At 38.3% G+C, this 19,232-nt stretch overlaps 1 protein-coding gene across 1 annotated transcript in view; it reads right to left on the bottom strand.

Annotated features, from left to right (window-relative positions):
* The window catches only part of Vps13 (vacuolar protein sorting 13C), a 66,352-nt gene that overhangs the window by 7,158 nt on the left and 39,962 nt on the right, over positions 1-19,232 (bottom strand). Inside the window, 20 exon segments of the mRNA XM_089729708.1 lie at positions 324-493; positions 900-989; positions 1,282-1,431; positions 2,422-2,617; positions 3,582-3,691; positions 4,123-4,242; positions 4,446-4,621; positions 5,205-5,427; positions 6,239-6,407; positions 6,875-7,090; positions 7,438-7,569; positions 8,101-8,249; positions 9,042-9,188; positions 11,352-11,489; positions 13,028-13,231; positions 14,314-14,367; positions 14,674-14,715; positions 16,586-16,801; positions 18,119-18,343; positions 18,830-18,948. Coding sequence (XP_089585834.1) covers positions 324-493; positions 900-989; positions 1,282-1,431; positions 2,422-2,617; positions 3,582-3,691; positions 4,123-4,242; positions 4,446-4,621; positions 5,205-5,427; positions 6,239-6,407; positions 6,875-7,090; positions 7,438-7,569; positions 8,101-8,249; positions 9,042-9,188; positions 11,352-11,489; positions 13,028-13,231; positions 14,314-14,367; positions 14,674-14,715; positions 16,586-16,801; positions 18,119-18,343; positions 18,830-18,948 — 3,046 coding nt within the window.

Here is a 19,232-nt window from a genome sequence, read left to right as displayed (position 1 = left end):
TTACACGCACGCACGCAATTTACCCTGAGACGCTAAACCTACACTGGATAGAAAACTTAATTAACTTTGTTAATCAAATTAGCCTACTAAAATCAACCGACCTAATATTAGGAACGTAGCTATGGTAAACGGCAATAGACAAAAGTGACGACAAGCAATGTATACATAATTTTTTTAAGGCATGATGTGAAATGTGCCAATAGACAACGAAACATTATGTGATGTTCACACACAGTCGATCTTTCAACAATCAAGCATAGTAAGCTTTAGCTGGAATACGATAAGCTTAATTAGCGCATGCTATTTATGTTCCAGTTGTTCACCTCTTTACGGCGTCGAGTGAACCGGACGCGAAGTCCACGACCCCAGCGGTGGGCCTCGCGACCAGGCCCACGGCCCCTTTACCCAGACCCTTGAAAAATCCCTCGACGCCCTGGTCGCGGGCGCCCTCTATGGGCTTCGTGAACACTCCCGTTACCCCGTCGAACACTCCCTGTTTATTTCAAATCAACGTTCGTTATCAATCAGGTGGTAGGCAGCGGCTTGGCTCTGCCCCTGCCGTTGCTGAAGTCCATGGGCGACGGTAACCACTCACCGTCAGGTGGGCCGTATGATCGTCTGCATACAAGGGCAATAAAAAAAAACAATCAAGCATTCGACTTTTGGAAAAAAATTATTCATCAAACAATTACTGGTGGGTGCTCATTTTGCGCACCCGCTCGGGTGTGTGGTGTATTGTAAGACGCGAATCAATCGTGCGTTCCGTTTTGAAGACTAAAAGCAATTTGAAACTTAGATTTCGTGTGTTAAAGTACATTTACGTTGTACACCACAAGGTAAACTCATTAGTCTATAATTATTCTCTAATAAAAACCTTGCAAGTTAAATTTCAAACATACCATAACTAGACCCTTGCCGCTTCGGGCGAGTCCCTCTTGAAGATTGGCCGGTGGTTTGTTAATGTTGTCGCGGCGGCGTCGCTGGTAGTCCTGATGGTAATAATGTGGAGGTAAATTACATATTGTTAATTACAAAAAAAAAACAGGGCAAGCGGAACTCGCTTTTTATTGAATATGTAGCACAAGTGGCACAAATTGCAATACATAACTTGTATGTCTAAACGATTTATTTACTTGTTGGTTGAGTTGTACAATGTAGTGCGTGCGTGTGTACGTGTGTACATATGTGTGTGCGTGCGTGTATACGTGTGTGCGTGTGTATGCTTGTATGTATGCGTGTACGTGCGTACATGTGTACAGACGTGCGTGAGTGCGTACACACCTTGTCGAGCGAGAGCGCGGCGAGCCCGTGTCCCATGGCGCCCGTGATGCGGGAGACGGCGCCCGCCGCGCCGCCCACCGTGTGTCCGACGAGGGAGCGCACGCCGAGGAATAGTCCCTCCGCGAACTCGCCCGGGCCCTGGATAGCGCCCTGCACACAACAAACAAACAGAAAGGGTTTAAAAATAAACATTCTACAAAACACGTTATACTCAGAAAACATATTCAATAGATATTTGTAACTGTACAACGACATTAGCTGAAATCCCAAGTTATATGTACAATAAAATTTATCCTTCAATTTCTTAGCAGTAGAAACAGACATAGCGGCGGTACTGACCCGAGTGCGAAAAAACACGCATTTGAGCATTATGACGTGCTTGCGTTCAATGACAATAAAAAAGATCTTTCACGGACGATTTCTTATATAGACAACGAAAGTAGTAGTTACTTATACAATCCCAAAAAGATACCCGTTACGATTAATACCCATACTTTTTAATCCAGAGAAATCGTAACGCACGGCAGTGGAAAAAGATTAAAATGAGATTGTAGTAGAAGCTATTTAACAGGGTTTAACTGGGTGAATAAACTCACGATTCCAAACAACTTAAATGTCACCTCACTCGAGATACGCTGTTCTAAGTCTCTACAATACAACGGCTGGGACACCCTTCAACCAGGAGTTCATTAGTATACTTCGCGCCCTACCACAAGTAACTACTTCACTAATACTAGGATCACATGTTTTATACCGTATGTTCCATGGGGAATGCTCTGAGGAATTATTCGAAATGACCCCTCATCTCCTTTTTATCATCGCACCTCCCTACATCGGAGCAGAGCACATCCATATTACCTGGAACCGCTGCGTTCATCGACAGTGCGTTTCCAAAGATCTTTTTTGCCACGTACCATCCGGCTTTAGAATGAACTCCCCTCCATGGTGTTTTCCGAGCGCTATGACATGTCCTTATTCAAACGAGGCTTGCGGAGAGTACTTAATGGTAGGCAGCGGCTTGGCTTTGCCCCTGGCATTGCTGAAGTCCATGAGCGACGGCGACCACTTACCATCAGGTGGGCCATATGCTCGTCTGCCTACAAAGGCAATAATAAAAAAAAACAAGCACACAAGAGTCACCTGGAATGGTTCGTAGAAGAGATCCTCGACTCCTTTCTTTAAGCCGACGACCAGGCCGTACGGATTCCCGATAACATCCAAACCGAGCACCAGCACATATAGTTGTTTCAGAGCTTGACCCGTGTAATGGCTTTGCACTTGACCTATCAATTCCTTTTGCGATAAGAATTCGTAGTTCCGCTCGTAGTAAGATAATCTGTAAATGTTAAATATATTAGAGAAATCTGTTCTAGTCATCTCGTATCTTGACCTTTTTATGCCTTATTTTGGTGCTGTGTACATAGAGTACTCCACGTCTTCTGACACGTGTGAACATATGAACTGTCATTAGATTAATCTCGGCGGGAGTAACGTATTAGTTCAGTAAGGTGTTGAAAATAAAAATAATGGAGGAATCATAATTATAAATATTAAATAATATTTTAACAATTTATTTTATTCATATTTTGTTTGTGCAAGAATACTGGACTTTAACATAGTCAGGCCGTAGGCCACCTAAGTAATTTCGAATCCATCCATGGAAGTCCATCACGAAGGAACGATAATTTCAAAATTAAATAATATAGTAAAACAATTATCTTTGAAAAGAGACTATAGTTGTTATGCCTTTTGAGCTCTTTGACTATAGACAGCCAAAAAGGCAGAATAACAACAACTATAATAAATGGTTAAATTAGCAATTTTAGCAAAAACTTTACATTTTTATTTTACCTACTGCTATTAATTAACCTTGAGGGGATATACTAGCTTCATCAAATGTATAGCCGCGAGCTCACTGGGCTCATAGCCTGAGAGAGACTTCTGCTGACACTAGCCCTAACCAGGGCAATGCTTCGCTGAATCTACTACCGGATCGGAATCGTGACCCACTGAGGAGATCCGGCGTGAAACTCAGTGAGTTTTTTTTTCCTACCTAAGCCTTGAGAGACTACATCAGCGTCGCCTTAACTAGTAGGTGAGCTCACGGCGCTCAAACCTGATGACGTTGCTAACACGAACCCTAGCAAGAGCAGTGCTTCGCAGAATCTAGCACCGGATCGGAAACGCGACCCACTGAGAAGATCCGGCGAGAAACTCAGTGGGCTGTGTCTGAGCCCTTCGTCGCAAGCGACGGGTTCGACGAGAACGATGACAGGTCAGTGAGTTAAGTTAGTACTTACTTAAAGACAACATCGTTCATGTCTGTTAAAGTTACGCCGATACTCTGCAGCAGCGTGCCGACGAATGTGGGCAGCTGAGTCGCCCCTCCGAGGGAGAATGACACGTGGACCTGCAGGGAACAACAGTTATGGCGGACTAATGGGTGAGGGCTGTGGGCTGGTTGGATACCTTTGGCAAAACAAATATTGGACTGATTTGTCGTTTAGAGACTTGCGTTTGAGATCAGTTCCCATATTTTTTTGTAATCTCCATTCAAGGTATAACAGCCTAATTAATACTTAAAGAATGCTACTTTCAAATTTTATCTAAATATAATAATAATTAGGGTGCAGACAAAATACATTTTGTACACTGTAAAAGCGCCGAGCTGTGGTTTCTGTGGTTACGAAAATACCTGAAATTACTTTTACTTAAATAATTTTGTCGTAGATGCTTTAATTTAAAATGATGCACTGGTGTAAGTTACAAAACCTACTTCATAAATACGTAACTACAATACAAACACATACAGTTCCTATCGATATAACATGTTGCACTTACCTTGAGTGGCGATAAATGCAAGTTGTCATAGAAGTTCTTTTGATCAGACGCAGCCCCTAAAGCTGCCAGAGCTTCTAGTGGTTGTCCAGCTTTCTCTAAATCAAGTCTAAAAGCTTCCAACTATAAAATATAAAAAAAAACATTAAAAATTGGTATTTGCACCAGATTCACAGAATAATCGATTTCATTCGCATTTTTCAGTTAACATATTTTATAATATTTTTTTTTTTAATAAATTCGTGACCAAAACCGAGTTCCGGTATTGTCGAGTCGTAATGGACATCAAAATATTGCAAGTTTCGAATAAAATATTGTTCACTTACCGCTTCCTGTTCGGTGGGTACTTGTTGCGGGAACATCGCCATTAGACCATTGATGAGCCCCATGTCGACTTTCACGTGGAACTCTTGTATTAGCATCTTGTAGTATTTGTACTGGCGTACTTTGCTGTGTTCCATGATCCGCTCTACTATAGAGACTTCAATGAACGGTTTCATACCTACGAAAGTAATGTTCAATGCTTTACTTTAATTTCACTTTTCTAAATGAAATGTTTAAAAACATAATAAGCAATCGGCACAGCTATTTAAGCACACGTTTTAATGCTCTTGTAACAGTTCTTCCTTACATGGAAATATGAATTCCGTGGTTTTTATAATCACTATATGCACAGCAAATATGAAGCTGAAAGTGTAATGTTCGGTTGTCGGTTACTGACACTACGTACGGACGTGGATTCTTAGATGGGTGGACGAGCTCGCAGCCCACCTGGTGTTTAGTTGTTACTGGAGCCCATAGACAACTACAACGTAAATGCGCCGCCCACCTTGAGATATAAGTTCTAAGATCTCAGTATAGTTACAACGGCTGCCCCACCCTTCAAACTGAAACGCATTACTGCTTCACGGCAGAAATAGGCGGGGCGGTGGTACCTACCCGTGCGGACTCACAAGCGGTCCTACCACCAGTAATTACGCGAATTATAATTTTGCGGGTTAGATTTTTATTACACGATGTGAACATTTGCGGGTACGTGCAGGTACATGCGGGTACTGTCCCTTGAAGCTCAACACGGTGTGTACCGTTGGGGTCGTCGTTGGCGACGGATCTGGGCGGCGGCACGGGCGCCAGCACCACGGGGAAGGTGGGCAGCGGCAACTGCTGGTCGAGCTGCAGGCGGTGCAGGCGCGCGTGCAGGCGGCGCGAGTGTGCCGACAGACTGTACGACGCCCACAGCCCCGCCTCCAGCGTGCGGCGCAGCAGGCGCGGCGTCGGCTTCAGGATGCGCATCTCCTCGAAGTTCACCTGCAAAACCAACCGACGCAATGAGTATCGTCCGGTGTTGTACGCATCCAGTTCTACCCTACAACACTAATGAAACCATCCTCAACCAACCTCAGGTTTCTAAGTTCGTTCACCGAAAACACCGTAATAAATACTATTACGCGCTGGGGTTCGGAATAAATAAAAAATCTACCAGAGTACAACTTAAAACTGTATTCAACACTTAAAACACTTCACAAACACTTTAAAACTCTCAATTCGCTTGTTCCGCTTCACTTCAGGTGATCCGTTCGCTGTTTCGCTTCGAGTAGTTCCGATTACTGACTGACTGCGTGCCATCTCTGCAAAGCTTTTATAGCCGATACCACATCCCTAGAATTATCGAGAATATTTCACATTTCTAGTATTATGCTTCCGCTATCTGACATTAGATGGCGTTATACTTCTCGAGCGTTCTAGGTGCTACTAGATCCTTCAATATTCGTTCGACTATTCAGCGATAGATGGCGTTACTCTTACCGGCGTAAAAATACTATATACTAAATTTAAACGTACCAAAAAGTATATTAATTTTAACACATTTCTTTAAATCACTCATACAATTAACTATCAGCCAACTAGTTTAAATAAATTACAACATCTAAGAAACCGATTTTACTGAAATATGTTAAAAACAATTACTGTACCATCTTGAAAAGTAAATTCATTACGTTATCGGCAAGTTATTAATTATAGATATACAAAATAGTAGAAAATGAAAGAAACCTTTATTATTTAGCTTAAAATAGATATCAATTTATTGACATCAGTCAAGTAACAGAAACATTGATACCTCTGTTTTTTCATCGATCTGCACAATAGCTTTCTGAGCGGGTTCGTCGCTGACCATCTTCTCGACCAAGTACCTCTGGTACGCCTCTTCGAATTGAACCACTTTCTGTCCCTCTATCTTCTTGTAGCGACGGGCACCGATCTTACATTGCTCCCATACGATTCCTGAACTGTAATTAAATTGAAAATCATCACATGTATGTTTTGCAGACTTGTTTGCAGACGTTTGCAGAGTTTTTTTTTATTGCTTAGATGGGTGGACGAGCTCACAGCTCATCTGGTGTTAAGTAGTTACTTGAGCCCATAGACATCTACAACGTAAATGCGCCACCCACCTTGAGATATAAGTTCTAAGATCTCAGTATAGTTACAAAGGCTGCCCCACCCTTCAAACCGAAACGCATTACTGCTTCACGGCAGAAATAAACGGAGTGGTAGTACCTACCCGTACCGACTCACTAGAGGTCCTATTACCAATGCCAGTAACAGTAAGTACATGTATTTTCTACATGGATACCAAGTTTCAAGTCAATCGAATGCATGGTTCAGTAGTTATAACGGAACATCCGTAAAAACCACTGTAGATTTATATATTAGTATAGACTGTGTAAGCGGTTTATTAAAGCTCTATAGTTACTTGGATATGCTGATGTAGAGGAGCTCGAGCATTTCGTGATCGTTGACGAGCGAGAGGCCCATCCCCTGCATGGACAGCACGATCTCCATGTCGATGGCCTCCACTTCCCCGATGGAGTAGGCGCCGCTCGCCAGTATCGGGTCGTCGGTGAACAGGATCACGCGCTGGAGGCCGTCCAGGAACGACACCCACGAGACGCGGCACGTTTCGGTGATCCTGTTAAACGATTTTGAGTCGTAAAGTTACAAAGCACAGTAATCAATTTGGAATACAACCTCGTTTCGTCCTGTTTAAATTTCGATTGAAATGAAAATTGACGCCGCTGTTATAGCGAAATAAAATATGTACTGCTGCTGTTTATTGTATGAAAAATGCATGGTACAAAAATTATTTTATTAGGTATCCCTAAACTTCATATAATAATATATTTATTGCCTAGTCGTGAAATACGTTGACATGAGACATTAATTTACAATAAAACGTCACTAAAATTTAAAATATCCAACAGATTATGTGACTTTTTAATATAACTATTTAAGAGTAAAAGGTTTAATTAAGCTTACATGAAATCACCGATGCCATCTTTTCTAAGATCGTTTTCGACTTCCTTTCGTTTGTGCCCTTCGAATATAAGGACGCGCGGTCCGGCTGGGTTGTCCCAAGTGTAAAACATTTTGTGCATGGACGGAATTTGCCTAGATCGTGAAAAAAAAATCGATAATTAGAAATTAATACTAGAAGCACAAAGTCGAATATCCATTACACTTTTCAAACTGCAATTGATTGTTTCCTTTACATCTATGTCTGTCTATTTCTATAGTATTATGTATCTATCCTGCTACTTTTAGTGTATATTTATTAAATTCATGTATGTATATATAAGAGCGAAGACAAAACCGTTTTTTATTATTATTTTCGTCTGTTTTTTCTATTTGTTTTCGAGCTATTTTTTCGTCTGTTTGTCAACCAGCCTTTTCGTTTAGTAGGTAATGACGAGCTTCTTTTTTATACACACATAAAGCGAGTCTAATTGTTAAGGTGTCAGCGATTATGTTCGAATTTCGATCATTGAACAGTGAAATATCGTCGCAGACGCAGACCCTAAAAATAACAAAAACTACCCTCATATTCTCATAAAAATAATTTTAAGAAAAACTGTTCTGAATCTGTGGTTCTATCGACGGGATATAAACAAAACACTTAATTCAATGATCAAATATACTCACACGCTATTAACGTTTTCTTTTTCGTACACGGTGATCGCGTGCGGCGAGTAGTTGACGAGCAGCGCGGGCGCGTGCCCGTCCCGGTACTGGCGTATCGTTATGTACGTGCCTCCCTCACTCAGCTGAACTTCGACGTGTAGCCCGCCATACTTAATAAAAAATAAAAATGAATAGCTGTTCGTTAGTCTCGCTAAAACTCGAGAACGGCTGGACCGATTTGGCTAATTTTGGACTTGAATTCTTTATGGAAGTCCAGAGAAGGTTTAAAAGGTAGTTAAATATAAAAATGCTCGGAATTAAATAAAAATTAGAATTTTGTTTTCCTTATGATGTGTCCCCCGTCGGACGGATCCGTTTTTTTTTTTTTTTTTAAGTTTATTTTATACAAAAGTTTATGTTTTTTATTTATCGATTGAGGCACTACGAAGTCTGCAGGGTCAGCTAGTAGTTAATAAAAAAAAAACATTAATCGCTTAAGATTTACATGTTTAGTGCAAATGAACAGCCGACGAATAATTTCTGAAATGACGTAATGGAAAATGAATCAAAATGATAACACGGAATCACTATATTGTCATTAATAGAAACCAATATTTAAGAACGTTCTTTCTTCAAGAAAAAAATGAATTAAAATCGGAGAGAAATCACTGTTTAGTCTAAATATTTCATTTTGCTGATAGGATTTTTTTTTAACTACATGAATTGTAACGAACATTAATATAATCAAAACTTCTTTTACGATTTAACTGCACATTTGACCCCATATTATATCTGACGGTTCTAATACTTTACAGTTTTCGTGGTCATCGGGCGACTAATGAATAAAGGTAACCATAATTTTAATTATTTCATCGACTCTCAAAAACCGAATAAATGATTATGAATATGTTTGTTTGATGTTTTCTATTGGAATGCTCACAACAACACGGTGATTGCCTTACCTCATTTTTCAATTTCAAACAAACGCTATTCTGTTCTGTGTAGAGGAAGGGCGCCGCATGTTCGGTAGAACCAGCCACTCTCAATAGGAGAAGTTTGTCTTCTTTCTCGACCACCGGCCACAACGGAGCGCTGGAGTTCTGTTCCACCTATAAAAATACTTATTTTAATTAAACAATTTACAGACGATGTTATTGATTTCCAAATACAAACGTATGTAAAAATGTAACTCTTAAACATAAGATTAAAACATAATCTAATATATAAAATTCTCGTGTCACGGTGTGCGTGATTGAACTCCTCCGAAACGGCTCGACCGATTTTCGTGAATCTTAGCGTGCATATCGGCCAGGGTTGAGAATCAAACAACATCTATTTTTCACTCCCCTAAATGTTAAGGGTGGCCCACCCCTAAATTTTAATTTTTTATTTTTTAGACAGAAACTTTTGTTTTTATTTTTTTATGATACACCATACAAAAATACATACAACCCAAAATTTTCACCCCTCTACGAACAACCCTTATTTTTTATTTGCTAATTAAAAACTTTAAATCTTTTTGCAAGATTTTTGTTTTTATTTTGTCATGACTTGAATAAAAATAATCATATTACTCTGAAATTTTCACCCCTCTTCGATTAACCCCTATTTTTATTTGTTAATTATAAACTTAAATTTTTTTGGCAAGATTTTCATTTTTATTTTTATTTTGTCATGAGTTAAAATAAAAAATCTGATGTTACTCTCAATTTTTCATCCCTCTATGATCAACCCCTATTATTTATTTGTTAATTATAAAGTTTAATTTTTTTGGCAAGTATTTTTTTTTGTTATTTTGTCAGGACTTAAAATAAAAAAAATCATATTACTCTCAATTTTCACTCTTATACGATCAACCCCTATTTTTCCATCCCGATTTTTATTTTTTTATTCTATGCACAGATCCGCAATAAGGTTGCAAGATGGCAATCAAATATTATAATTGTAGTACGATAAATTCTTATACAGATTTTATAATTTCAAGTTCCTTTAATTTTTTTTTTTTTAAATTCAATTTGATCTCCCGCCCTCGCCGTTCTACTACTGATCAACTATCAATCGATCAGTTATCCCCGCCAGGTGTCACCACTCATCCAGCAAACATCACGTAGTAGGGATGAGGACGAAGCCGGTCTCCTGTTTTACTCACTATTCATTTTTCAGCCATGTTTTTTTGGTTTTATTTGTGTATCAATCGTAGCAGTGACTGCTATACCTATTATTTTAATTTTTCTGTGCAACTCTCATGTTAATTTTACTGTCATCGTAAAATTACCATTAATTTCCAATGCAATAATTATTTATTTAAAATCTTATTTATAAAATTCTCATGTTTTTTTGTGTATCAATAGTATGTTCAGTAGGTCTGACAATCGGCTACTATCTATTTTTCTTACCCCTAAGTGATAAGGGTTGTCCACCCCAAACATTTTTTATTTTAGGGATAATTTTTTTTGGTTATAATATGGTATTTATATGGTTGAATGAGGTTTTTTTTTCTACACTAGAATTTCCCTAGAAATCTTATTTAAGGCAACACAACGTTTGCCGGGTCAGCTAGTTGTTTTCTAAAAGAGGAGATATTCGTAAGTGATGATGTGATCTTAAATACATAGATTCGTATAATTATCGCCTTTATCTATTCGCACAACGACAAACACTCGGAACAATCGTGGGACAATCAGAGAACCGTACAGAGAGCAACAGTCATCTGTAGGATCGCAATACTGCTAACGTTACAATTTTCTTTAATATTTCAATCATCAACCTAGAAGCGGTCTCTCTTTACGGTTTGAACGGCACTTCCACAACAATACCGACACTTTTAATTCCTTTTTTTTTAAGCTTAGATGGGTGGACGAGCTCACAGCCCACCTGGTATTAAGTGGTTACCGGAACCCATAGATATCTACAACGTAAATGCCACCACCCACCTTGAGATAAGTTCTAAGGTTCACGGCAGAAATAGGCAGGGTGGTGGTACCTACCCGTGCGGACTCTCTTGTGAGTCCTACCACCAGTAAAAAATGTCCCATTAATACATACCTCCCTCCGTGCGTCCTATTCCTCAGTTCTGAGGGTTGTGACCTTTACTGAGCACTTTTGTTAGGACTATGTTCCTCCATTCACTCCTGTCCTCCGCGCAGTAGATAACGACATTGATGCTGGATTCCAAAGTCGTCTTAATCTGATCGGACCAGCGCATGGGTCTACGCCCCCTAGGCCTCTTTCCTTCCACTTCCAATACATACAATTGATGGTAAGTAGCGTACCTCTCTCCACGGATCTCCCGACCTGTGCAACTCTTGGTACTGGATAGCGAGCGGCGCTTCGTTGATGATCAGGAAGTACGGAGTGAATATAACCATCTTAGTGAGGCTGTTGTACGTCAACTGATTAGTGACCGCAACCTGGAAATATCGTGTAAGTGTTTTAATAAAAATAATATATACAGAGAGTATAAAAAACTTCTCTTTGTAAAACAATCGATATTAATTATGAGTTAACAAAGCGTTGGTAATTTTAACTCTTTTAGTGATGAACTGATTTTCACATATTTTGAAGAAACTGCTAAAGATTTTTTTGAAAAAAGTACCTTATAAAAACTAACATACTTAAAAAAAAATTAAAACTAAATTCACAGCAAGATTACTTTTTAATTATTATTAACTCATTAATAAAATAAATGTCATTTATAATATATATTATATGCGTAGATACAGATGCATAGATATCGATGGTTCGCGCCCAAAGGGTTAGATAAGTACACATAAATATACATATGTACGGTGATGAAGTGTTGGTAATATTAATATTATATTTGTGACAGCTCCGTAGCGGTAGCGATTTGAAAATACAGTCAAAATCTGTTATAACGACATCGAAGGGACTGCTCATATTCAGTCGTAAAAACCGATAGTCGTAACAACCGGTGATGTTTAATGTGTATCGTGCAAGTACAAACAAATCGATAGGGAATTATTGGAAAAATATATTTATATAATACGCGATTTTTCTTCAATATTAATTTGTTTTCTTTTTCTTTGCGAGATTTAGAAAGTTTCACGAATAACTCCACAAAGTTTTGGTGCGTCTCGTGTATAGATAAGTAACAAACTAACTGAAGAGATATGAAGAAGTGGGCTTTGACTACCGCATGCACGTGTTTTGTTTCTAAGAATTAGAAAAGACCCTACACTAAACTAAATCCTATTGTTTTCTTTCCTGATTTTAAAAGCCATTGAAGACAAATGTGGATACCTATTCAAATTGTTTACAATACAGCTTAGCCGGTCGTTCTAACAGATCTAATTCTCCGAAATATTAGTTAAATGTGGTCGTTTTATGAGGTATGTCTTATTACCAATGTCGTAGAAAGCAATATTTTTAATAAGGCGGTCATATGGCATTCAGCCGGGACCTTTGTTCTTGGTTATTATAACCGGCATGTTGTATTAAACGATGTCGCAGTAAACGGTTTTGACTGTAGTTGCAAAAATTTTATTCGAACTAGCAGTGAGCCCCACCTACAGATTTATAGTATCTTAAAGTAGTTTTTAATGGATTTTATTTCGAAAAAATCACACTTTTAAAGAAAAATAAGGAGCAAAGAAATAAAAAAAATGTTGGGAAATTAGACTATTATCCTTTTATATTAATTTAGTTTTTAGGGTGCGTTACAATGGCCCTAATTCTATAGTAAAAGATATTAGTCTCTCTTAACCCTTGTTCGGACTAGGCGAGTATTTTAGTCGAGTACCGAGTAATTTAGTGGCTAAACTACTCGCTACTCGCCCGAAAAAATAGAACAAAATGGATTGACTTGACTAAATTATTTACTAACCTACTCGACTAAAAATTTGGTGCTCAGACACATTTAGCTACTAAATTACTCGGTACTCTAGTAAAATACTCAACTAGTCCGAACAAGGCTTAAGCCGTCACTTACTTGATAAGTCCTTCCTTCGTGTTTGCATATGACGACACCGGAACTGCCGGGGACATCTAGCGAGAACTTATCGGACCATTCGCCGAATTCAACTCTGATCGCAGCTTTTTTCTTGCCGAAGAAGTTCTTCGCCCGGAACGAGAATAGTATCGGTTCCTTGTAGTCTTTCGGATGAAAGATCACATTACCAGTTTCGTCGACGTTCTAAAATTATTAAATTATAATGTATTTTATTTATAGATTTTATTGAGATACACCGAAATGTGCGTAAAGAACAATTAAAAGCATAGTGACTTTACTATTCGACTTAACTAAAATGAACCGTAAGCTTTAAGTTCAAATTTTGGTTCATTCTTTGTTATATACATAGTTTGATTAGGTCTGCTAATGTTCTTAGGCAAATATCTTCAAAACAATTAACAAAATTATTACTAGTAATTTAATAATTTGTTACTGTAAATTCTATTGATAGAAAACGAGAGCGAAATACGAACTATAAGATTAAATTCGCTGTGACCATGCTTTATAACGTACATGCAATAGACTTTAAAAACTTTATTTATTTATTAAAATTATAATTTTAATACGCGTGTAAATTTAAAATTTAACTACATTTTTGTATTGAGTACAATGTGAATCAGACTTAATATTAATTAAGAGCGTTCAACTTATGTAATTCAAAAGTTACAGTGCCATATATGTATGTATATATCATCTGTATATTATTGTAAGGTTAGGTAGGCGGAATAAAATAAACACATACAACAAAAGTTTCAACATATTGGTCTAATCTTAAATTTCGGCCAAAAGCAATACTAGTTGTAATTTAGACAGAGCGCAAAAATAATTATAATAAAAAAATCACAAAAGCAGCAGGGTCATCGCACGCCGTAAAGAATTAAAAAAAAATTACTCGTTCTAGTTTTGAACAATCTTAAAATGTATTTTAATTTATATCTCTTGGATAGGCGCCGAACCGGAAAAAAACTCAAGGCACACCCGACATAAAGCAGTTGCCAGAGATAATAAGACCCTAATGTGAATTCCCTTTCACCAATATTGAAAACTGAAACGGAAGTCTCCATTGCACATAGTATTAATTACAAGCCCGAACCCAAGAACACGCTGTATATAGCTCATTCGTATTATGCACAATAAAGTTTATTACAAGTAAACAGTGCCGACTTATAAACGATGTACTGTTAATATTCCAACATCCCAGAGCCCGTGCACAAATATTTATAAAAAAAAAAAAAACTAAATTGAAGCCGTCTGTTTGCACTTACCGGCAAACAAGATGTGCGACGTCTAATAAATTTACTGCAACGTGATTGTTTTATCTGTAATATTTATTTATATAATAAAAATCAGATGTACCCAGCTCCAAAGATGATAATAAGATACGTACAATAAGAAATAACGATAATTTTGGTTAAAGTCTACCGACTGTTGTGATTATACTATGACCCCGCTGAATGCATGCTGTAAAACACACGTAAATGAATTTACAAAATCGAAACCAAAAATCTAATAGCGCTTTGAGATGAAGCTCGTTAGATTAATAAGGCATTAATAAAAATAAAATAAAAATCATATGAAATATTTATAGTAACAAAACTATCGAAGCCGGATCATCTCAAAGATACCTTGTTCGGCGTGCTGGAGTCTTTTTCTGGTTTCTTTGATTTCTGCAATCACGGAATGTTTTATGGCCAATCGGTTTTTAAACGTTATACGAGCGAAGAGTTTAGTTAATTTTGACAAAGTTAATAATAATTTTAGCATAACACCCTATGAAAATGTTACTCGTTTCTGACACTACAGCTCCTGTTATTTTCTAGCTTTTAATAGGTAGATAAGAAGCCAAAGAAATTTTATGATAAAAATAAGAGCCCCAAACTTTTTGAAGTGAAACTTCTAATGCGACTCCCAACAAGGTTGCGTTAAACGTTTAACGCTACCATACTAAAAAAGGGACAGAGCGAGAGTGAATGCGTGGCACTCGAACGCATGCGCATAGTATATCTGTTACAAGCCAGCGCGAGCATTAACAACGAGTAACATCCAATAATTTAAGAAAGCATTTAAAAAAAAAAAAATAAGTACAGTACGACCGACGTAACTTGGCGAGTCTGAATATAGCCGCAGGTCAACTTTCGCGCATGTACACTTGTAAAAAAAGTGTTATTAGCATTCATTTTTTTAAATCAAAATACGAATTAAAATTTCCATATACAGGGACCAAGTACAAATAAAATGAATATCAAAACACTATGAGAGAGAAAGCTATAAAAATAACGTAATAAATGAAAGAGAGGTAATAAAAAAATAATAAATTAAGACAGAAAGCGGTAAAAATAACGTAATTAAATTAATTCGAAAGTAAGCCCAACACTGCCTTCAGTTGCGATCCGCTGTACTGTGCGTTGCGATACACCAGATCGTTAGCAACTCTAAATAAAACTGTCAACATCTTTTACGCCTTCTTCTTTTTCTTTTTAAAAAAAAATCAAAAATTATGTTTGTCGGCCGTCGATTTAAAACACTATTATGCTTTGGTGGCATCTTTGTTAACGAATAGTATAAATGCCAAGGGACACTCAATACTAAAACAAATTTAAACACAAACAATCTTAAAACTAAACAAAAAACTGAGCACTAAACAAAAACAGTATAATAATAACAAATCAATGAAAACTTTTGTAGCCGCCCGTACTCAAGACAGAGATAGCGACACGAACACGACACTAATGCTAGCGTGTGAGTGAGACACATTACCGCATACCGAGAATTACCGAATTTATACGATGTCAAGAAAAGGGATGTCCAATATGCGTGTTTGAGGATGTTGTTTAATCGATTTTTTTTCAAATTGATTAAAATTTATATAAAAATATATATTTATATTCCATTTTATAGGAGGTTTAAAATATTCACGAACAGTCCCTATTGTAGTAGTTGTTGATAAATAACTGATATTCAACTAAATCATGTCTTTCAACCAAGAAAATAAAGTGTTATTAGTTTTTTTTTTTATTAAAGATGAAGTCTCGTTTACTAACGACAACATTCAATATGTTTGTAAATCTCTTTCATTCATTATCTCATATAAACAAAAATCAATAAATTCCAAACCGATAAAAATCGATTGTGATATTTGATTGAATAAAGGGACGATTGTGTTTACATAGAGTCAATCCCTAGCCTAGACCTCCGCCCCGCGCACGTTGCTCATACCACCATTTGGTTCCTAAAAACGTTTGTGCGCAGCCTTCTGCGCGAAGTTCGGACTCGCCAAGTTACGTCGGTCGTATTGTATATATCATATAAATGTTGAAGATGTCGCATTTCTTACACACATCATTCACTATTAAAAGAGCAATCTGATTTGAGGATGAAAAATGAAGAAAACCACAACACTACACACACATCGAAAAAGAAGTTTCACTTCATTCACGTGCAACAACTTGCACGCACGCTGTTCTTTTTTTAAAAACATTTACCAATATAAAAAAAATGTCACATCGATTGATTTGATTATAGGACATTTGTACTCACTCTATAGCACAGAGTGAAGCCGGTCTTGTTGAGCATCCAGAAGGGGCAGTACAGGGAGAGCATCTGCGTGCCGTCCGTGTCGGCGCTGCACATGCCCAGCTCGAGCGTCATCACGGACGGACTGTCGTGCGACTCGAACGACCACACCGACAACTCCATCTCGGCCTCGGGGAGATTTTTAGTACACACCCAGCACTTCTCCAAATAGTTTTGTATCTAAAAATAAACGGGTATTTGAGAATGTTAAGAAAGAAAAATGAACGGTCGGTTCGTTCTTTTGTCGTCTATTTTATATACATATTAGCTGTACCCGTCCGCTTCGCCGGGCATTTAAAATTAACATTATTATTTCTCACCCCTACAAAGGTTCTCATCATTAACACCCCGCAACTAGGGTAGGGAGTCCAACTCTCATATAAATATTAGACTATTAGACTAAGTTTCAAGTCAATCAGATGCATAGTTCAGTAGTTATAACGGAACATCCGTAAAAACCACTAGATTTATATATTAGTATAGATGATACTGGTGGTAGGACCTCTTGTGAGTCCGCACGGGTAGGTACCACCGCCCTGCCTATTTCCGCCGTGAAGTAGTAATGCGTTTCGGTTTGAAGGGTGGGGCAGCCGTTGTCTGAGACCTTAGAACTTATATCTCAAGGTGTGTAGCGCATTTACGTTGTAGATGTCTATGGGTTCCAGTAACCACTTAACACCAGGTGGGCTGTGAGCTCGTCCGCAGATCTAGGAAAAAAAAAAAAAGATGAGAACGGTCAATTCGTTCCTTGTCGTCTCATTTGTGTCCGTCTTTTAGAAAGTAAAAAAAGTACTGCCTGCCGGTAGTCACGTACGCCCTCGTTCCATTTTCTCTTTTTATTTTTAATTCTTGTCAAGTGTCTGTCTCAGTCTGTGTCTATGTCTAGTCGTTGTAGTTCTTATGTCCTGTCAAAGAGGTTGCACGCCACGACAAGAAAGGTATGTTGGAGGAAGTCTGAAAGTGGCACCTGTGCCAGAGAAATTGAGAAGTGCGCGTTTGAGATGGTATGGACATGTGATGCGCCGAAATGAAAATGTAGTTGGTAAGAGAGTATGCACTATGAATGTGGAAAGATATACAGGAAGAGGTAGACTAAGAAATGGATGGATTGCGTGAAAGACGATATGCGTAAGAGGGGAGTGAGTGATGAAATAGTATATGATAGAGGGGTATGGAAGGAGAAAGCATGTTGCGCCGACAGCAGGTGTCTGGGAGAACGACAGATGAATGATGATGATGACGATGAAAAAAGTATTCGATATTTATTTTCCACTAAATTGTGGGTAGATTACACTAAAATTGTTTATATTAATGATATTAAAAACACCAGTTTAATTTTTATGTTGTAATATGGAGGGTGACTGGCAAGAGCTGGATGAAGAGAGCCGAGGATCGTGCTCAGTGGCGTGCAATTGGAGAAGCCTATGTCCAGCAGTGAACTGCTGTAGGCAGATGATGATGAATAACAAACTTACCGGTGACACAATTCACACTCACCATAATAACGATCGATGCTTTATTCGGCGCCAAGTGCGACAAGTGGAACATTTCGCCCGGCTTGAAGGTCTGCGTGCGCTTGAGGCCCAGCTGGGACACGACGATGTCGACCGGCAGACAGTTCTGTAGCTTGACCGCCGGCTTCAGGACGATGTCGTAGCAAGACGACGCGAACGTGTGACGGTTCGAGTGCTCGTAGAACACTTGCTCCATGGTCCCTATGGCCTGTAATGAAATATCGAACCATACATAACATGTAGGAAAAATGATACCGGCTATAATATAATTTGCGTTATCACTGGTCGTAGGGCGTCTTGTGTGCCCGCACGGATGAGCACCACCACTCTGCCTATTTCTGACGCGAAGCAGTAATGGAAGGGCGGGACAGCCGTTGCAATTTACAATTGGGACTTAGACTTTCGTCTCAAAGTGGGTGCCGGTATTGTGGTCGTTAATATCTATGGGCTCCAATTAGCACATTAGAGGTGAGCTGTGATTAGGTTCACCCGTCTAAGCAATGAAATTGTTACATTAAATAGGCACATTTTAATAAATAAATAAATAAATAGCTCCTACCTATAATACTAGTTAGTATATGACTTAGTTTTACATCAGCTTTAGATGTTAATTTCGCAAATTTATAATTAATTTAAAATATATAATCTTTTTGTTATTCGAATATGTTGGTTTAAAACTTAAAAGCATACTTACTTTGATATAGAACTTTTCACCGCTAGCTTTATCTTTCGAGTTGCACTGAAGTAGTTTAGCGATCCTGACTTCTTGCTGCAGCTCGCGCCAGACGAAGGGCGATACCGACACGGTGAAACCTGCGCACGAACACATCACTATAGCAGGTTGTAGGGTGCTACAGACGCTGAAGGTTCCGTAGTTCGCACCAACTCAGATTTATATAAAACACTAGCTGTACCCGTCCGCTTCGCAGGGCATTTAAAATTAACATTATTATTTCTCACCTCCACAAAGATTCCCATCATTAACGCCCCCGCAACTGGTGTAGGGAGTCCAACACTCATATAAATATTAGTCTATCCATCAAGTTCATGTATTTTCTACATGGATACCAAGTTTCAAGTCAATCGGATGCATGGTT

This window comes from Bombyx mandarina, chromosome 09, assembly GCF_030267445.1.
Source record: "Bombyx mandarina strain Sakado chromosome 09, ASM3026744v2".
Taxonomy (NCBI): domain Eukaryota; kingdom Metazoa; phylum Arthropoda; class Insecta; order Lepidoptera; family Bombycidae; genus Bombyx; species Bombyx mandarina.
Note: the sequence above shows the minus strand (reverse complement) of the source record. Positions and strands in the feature narration are given on the sequence as shown.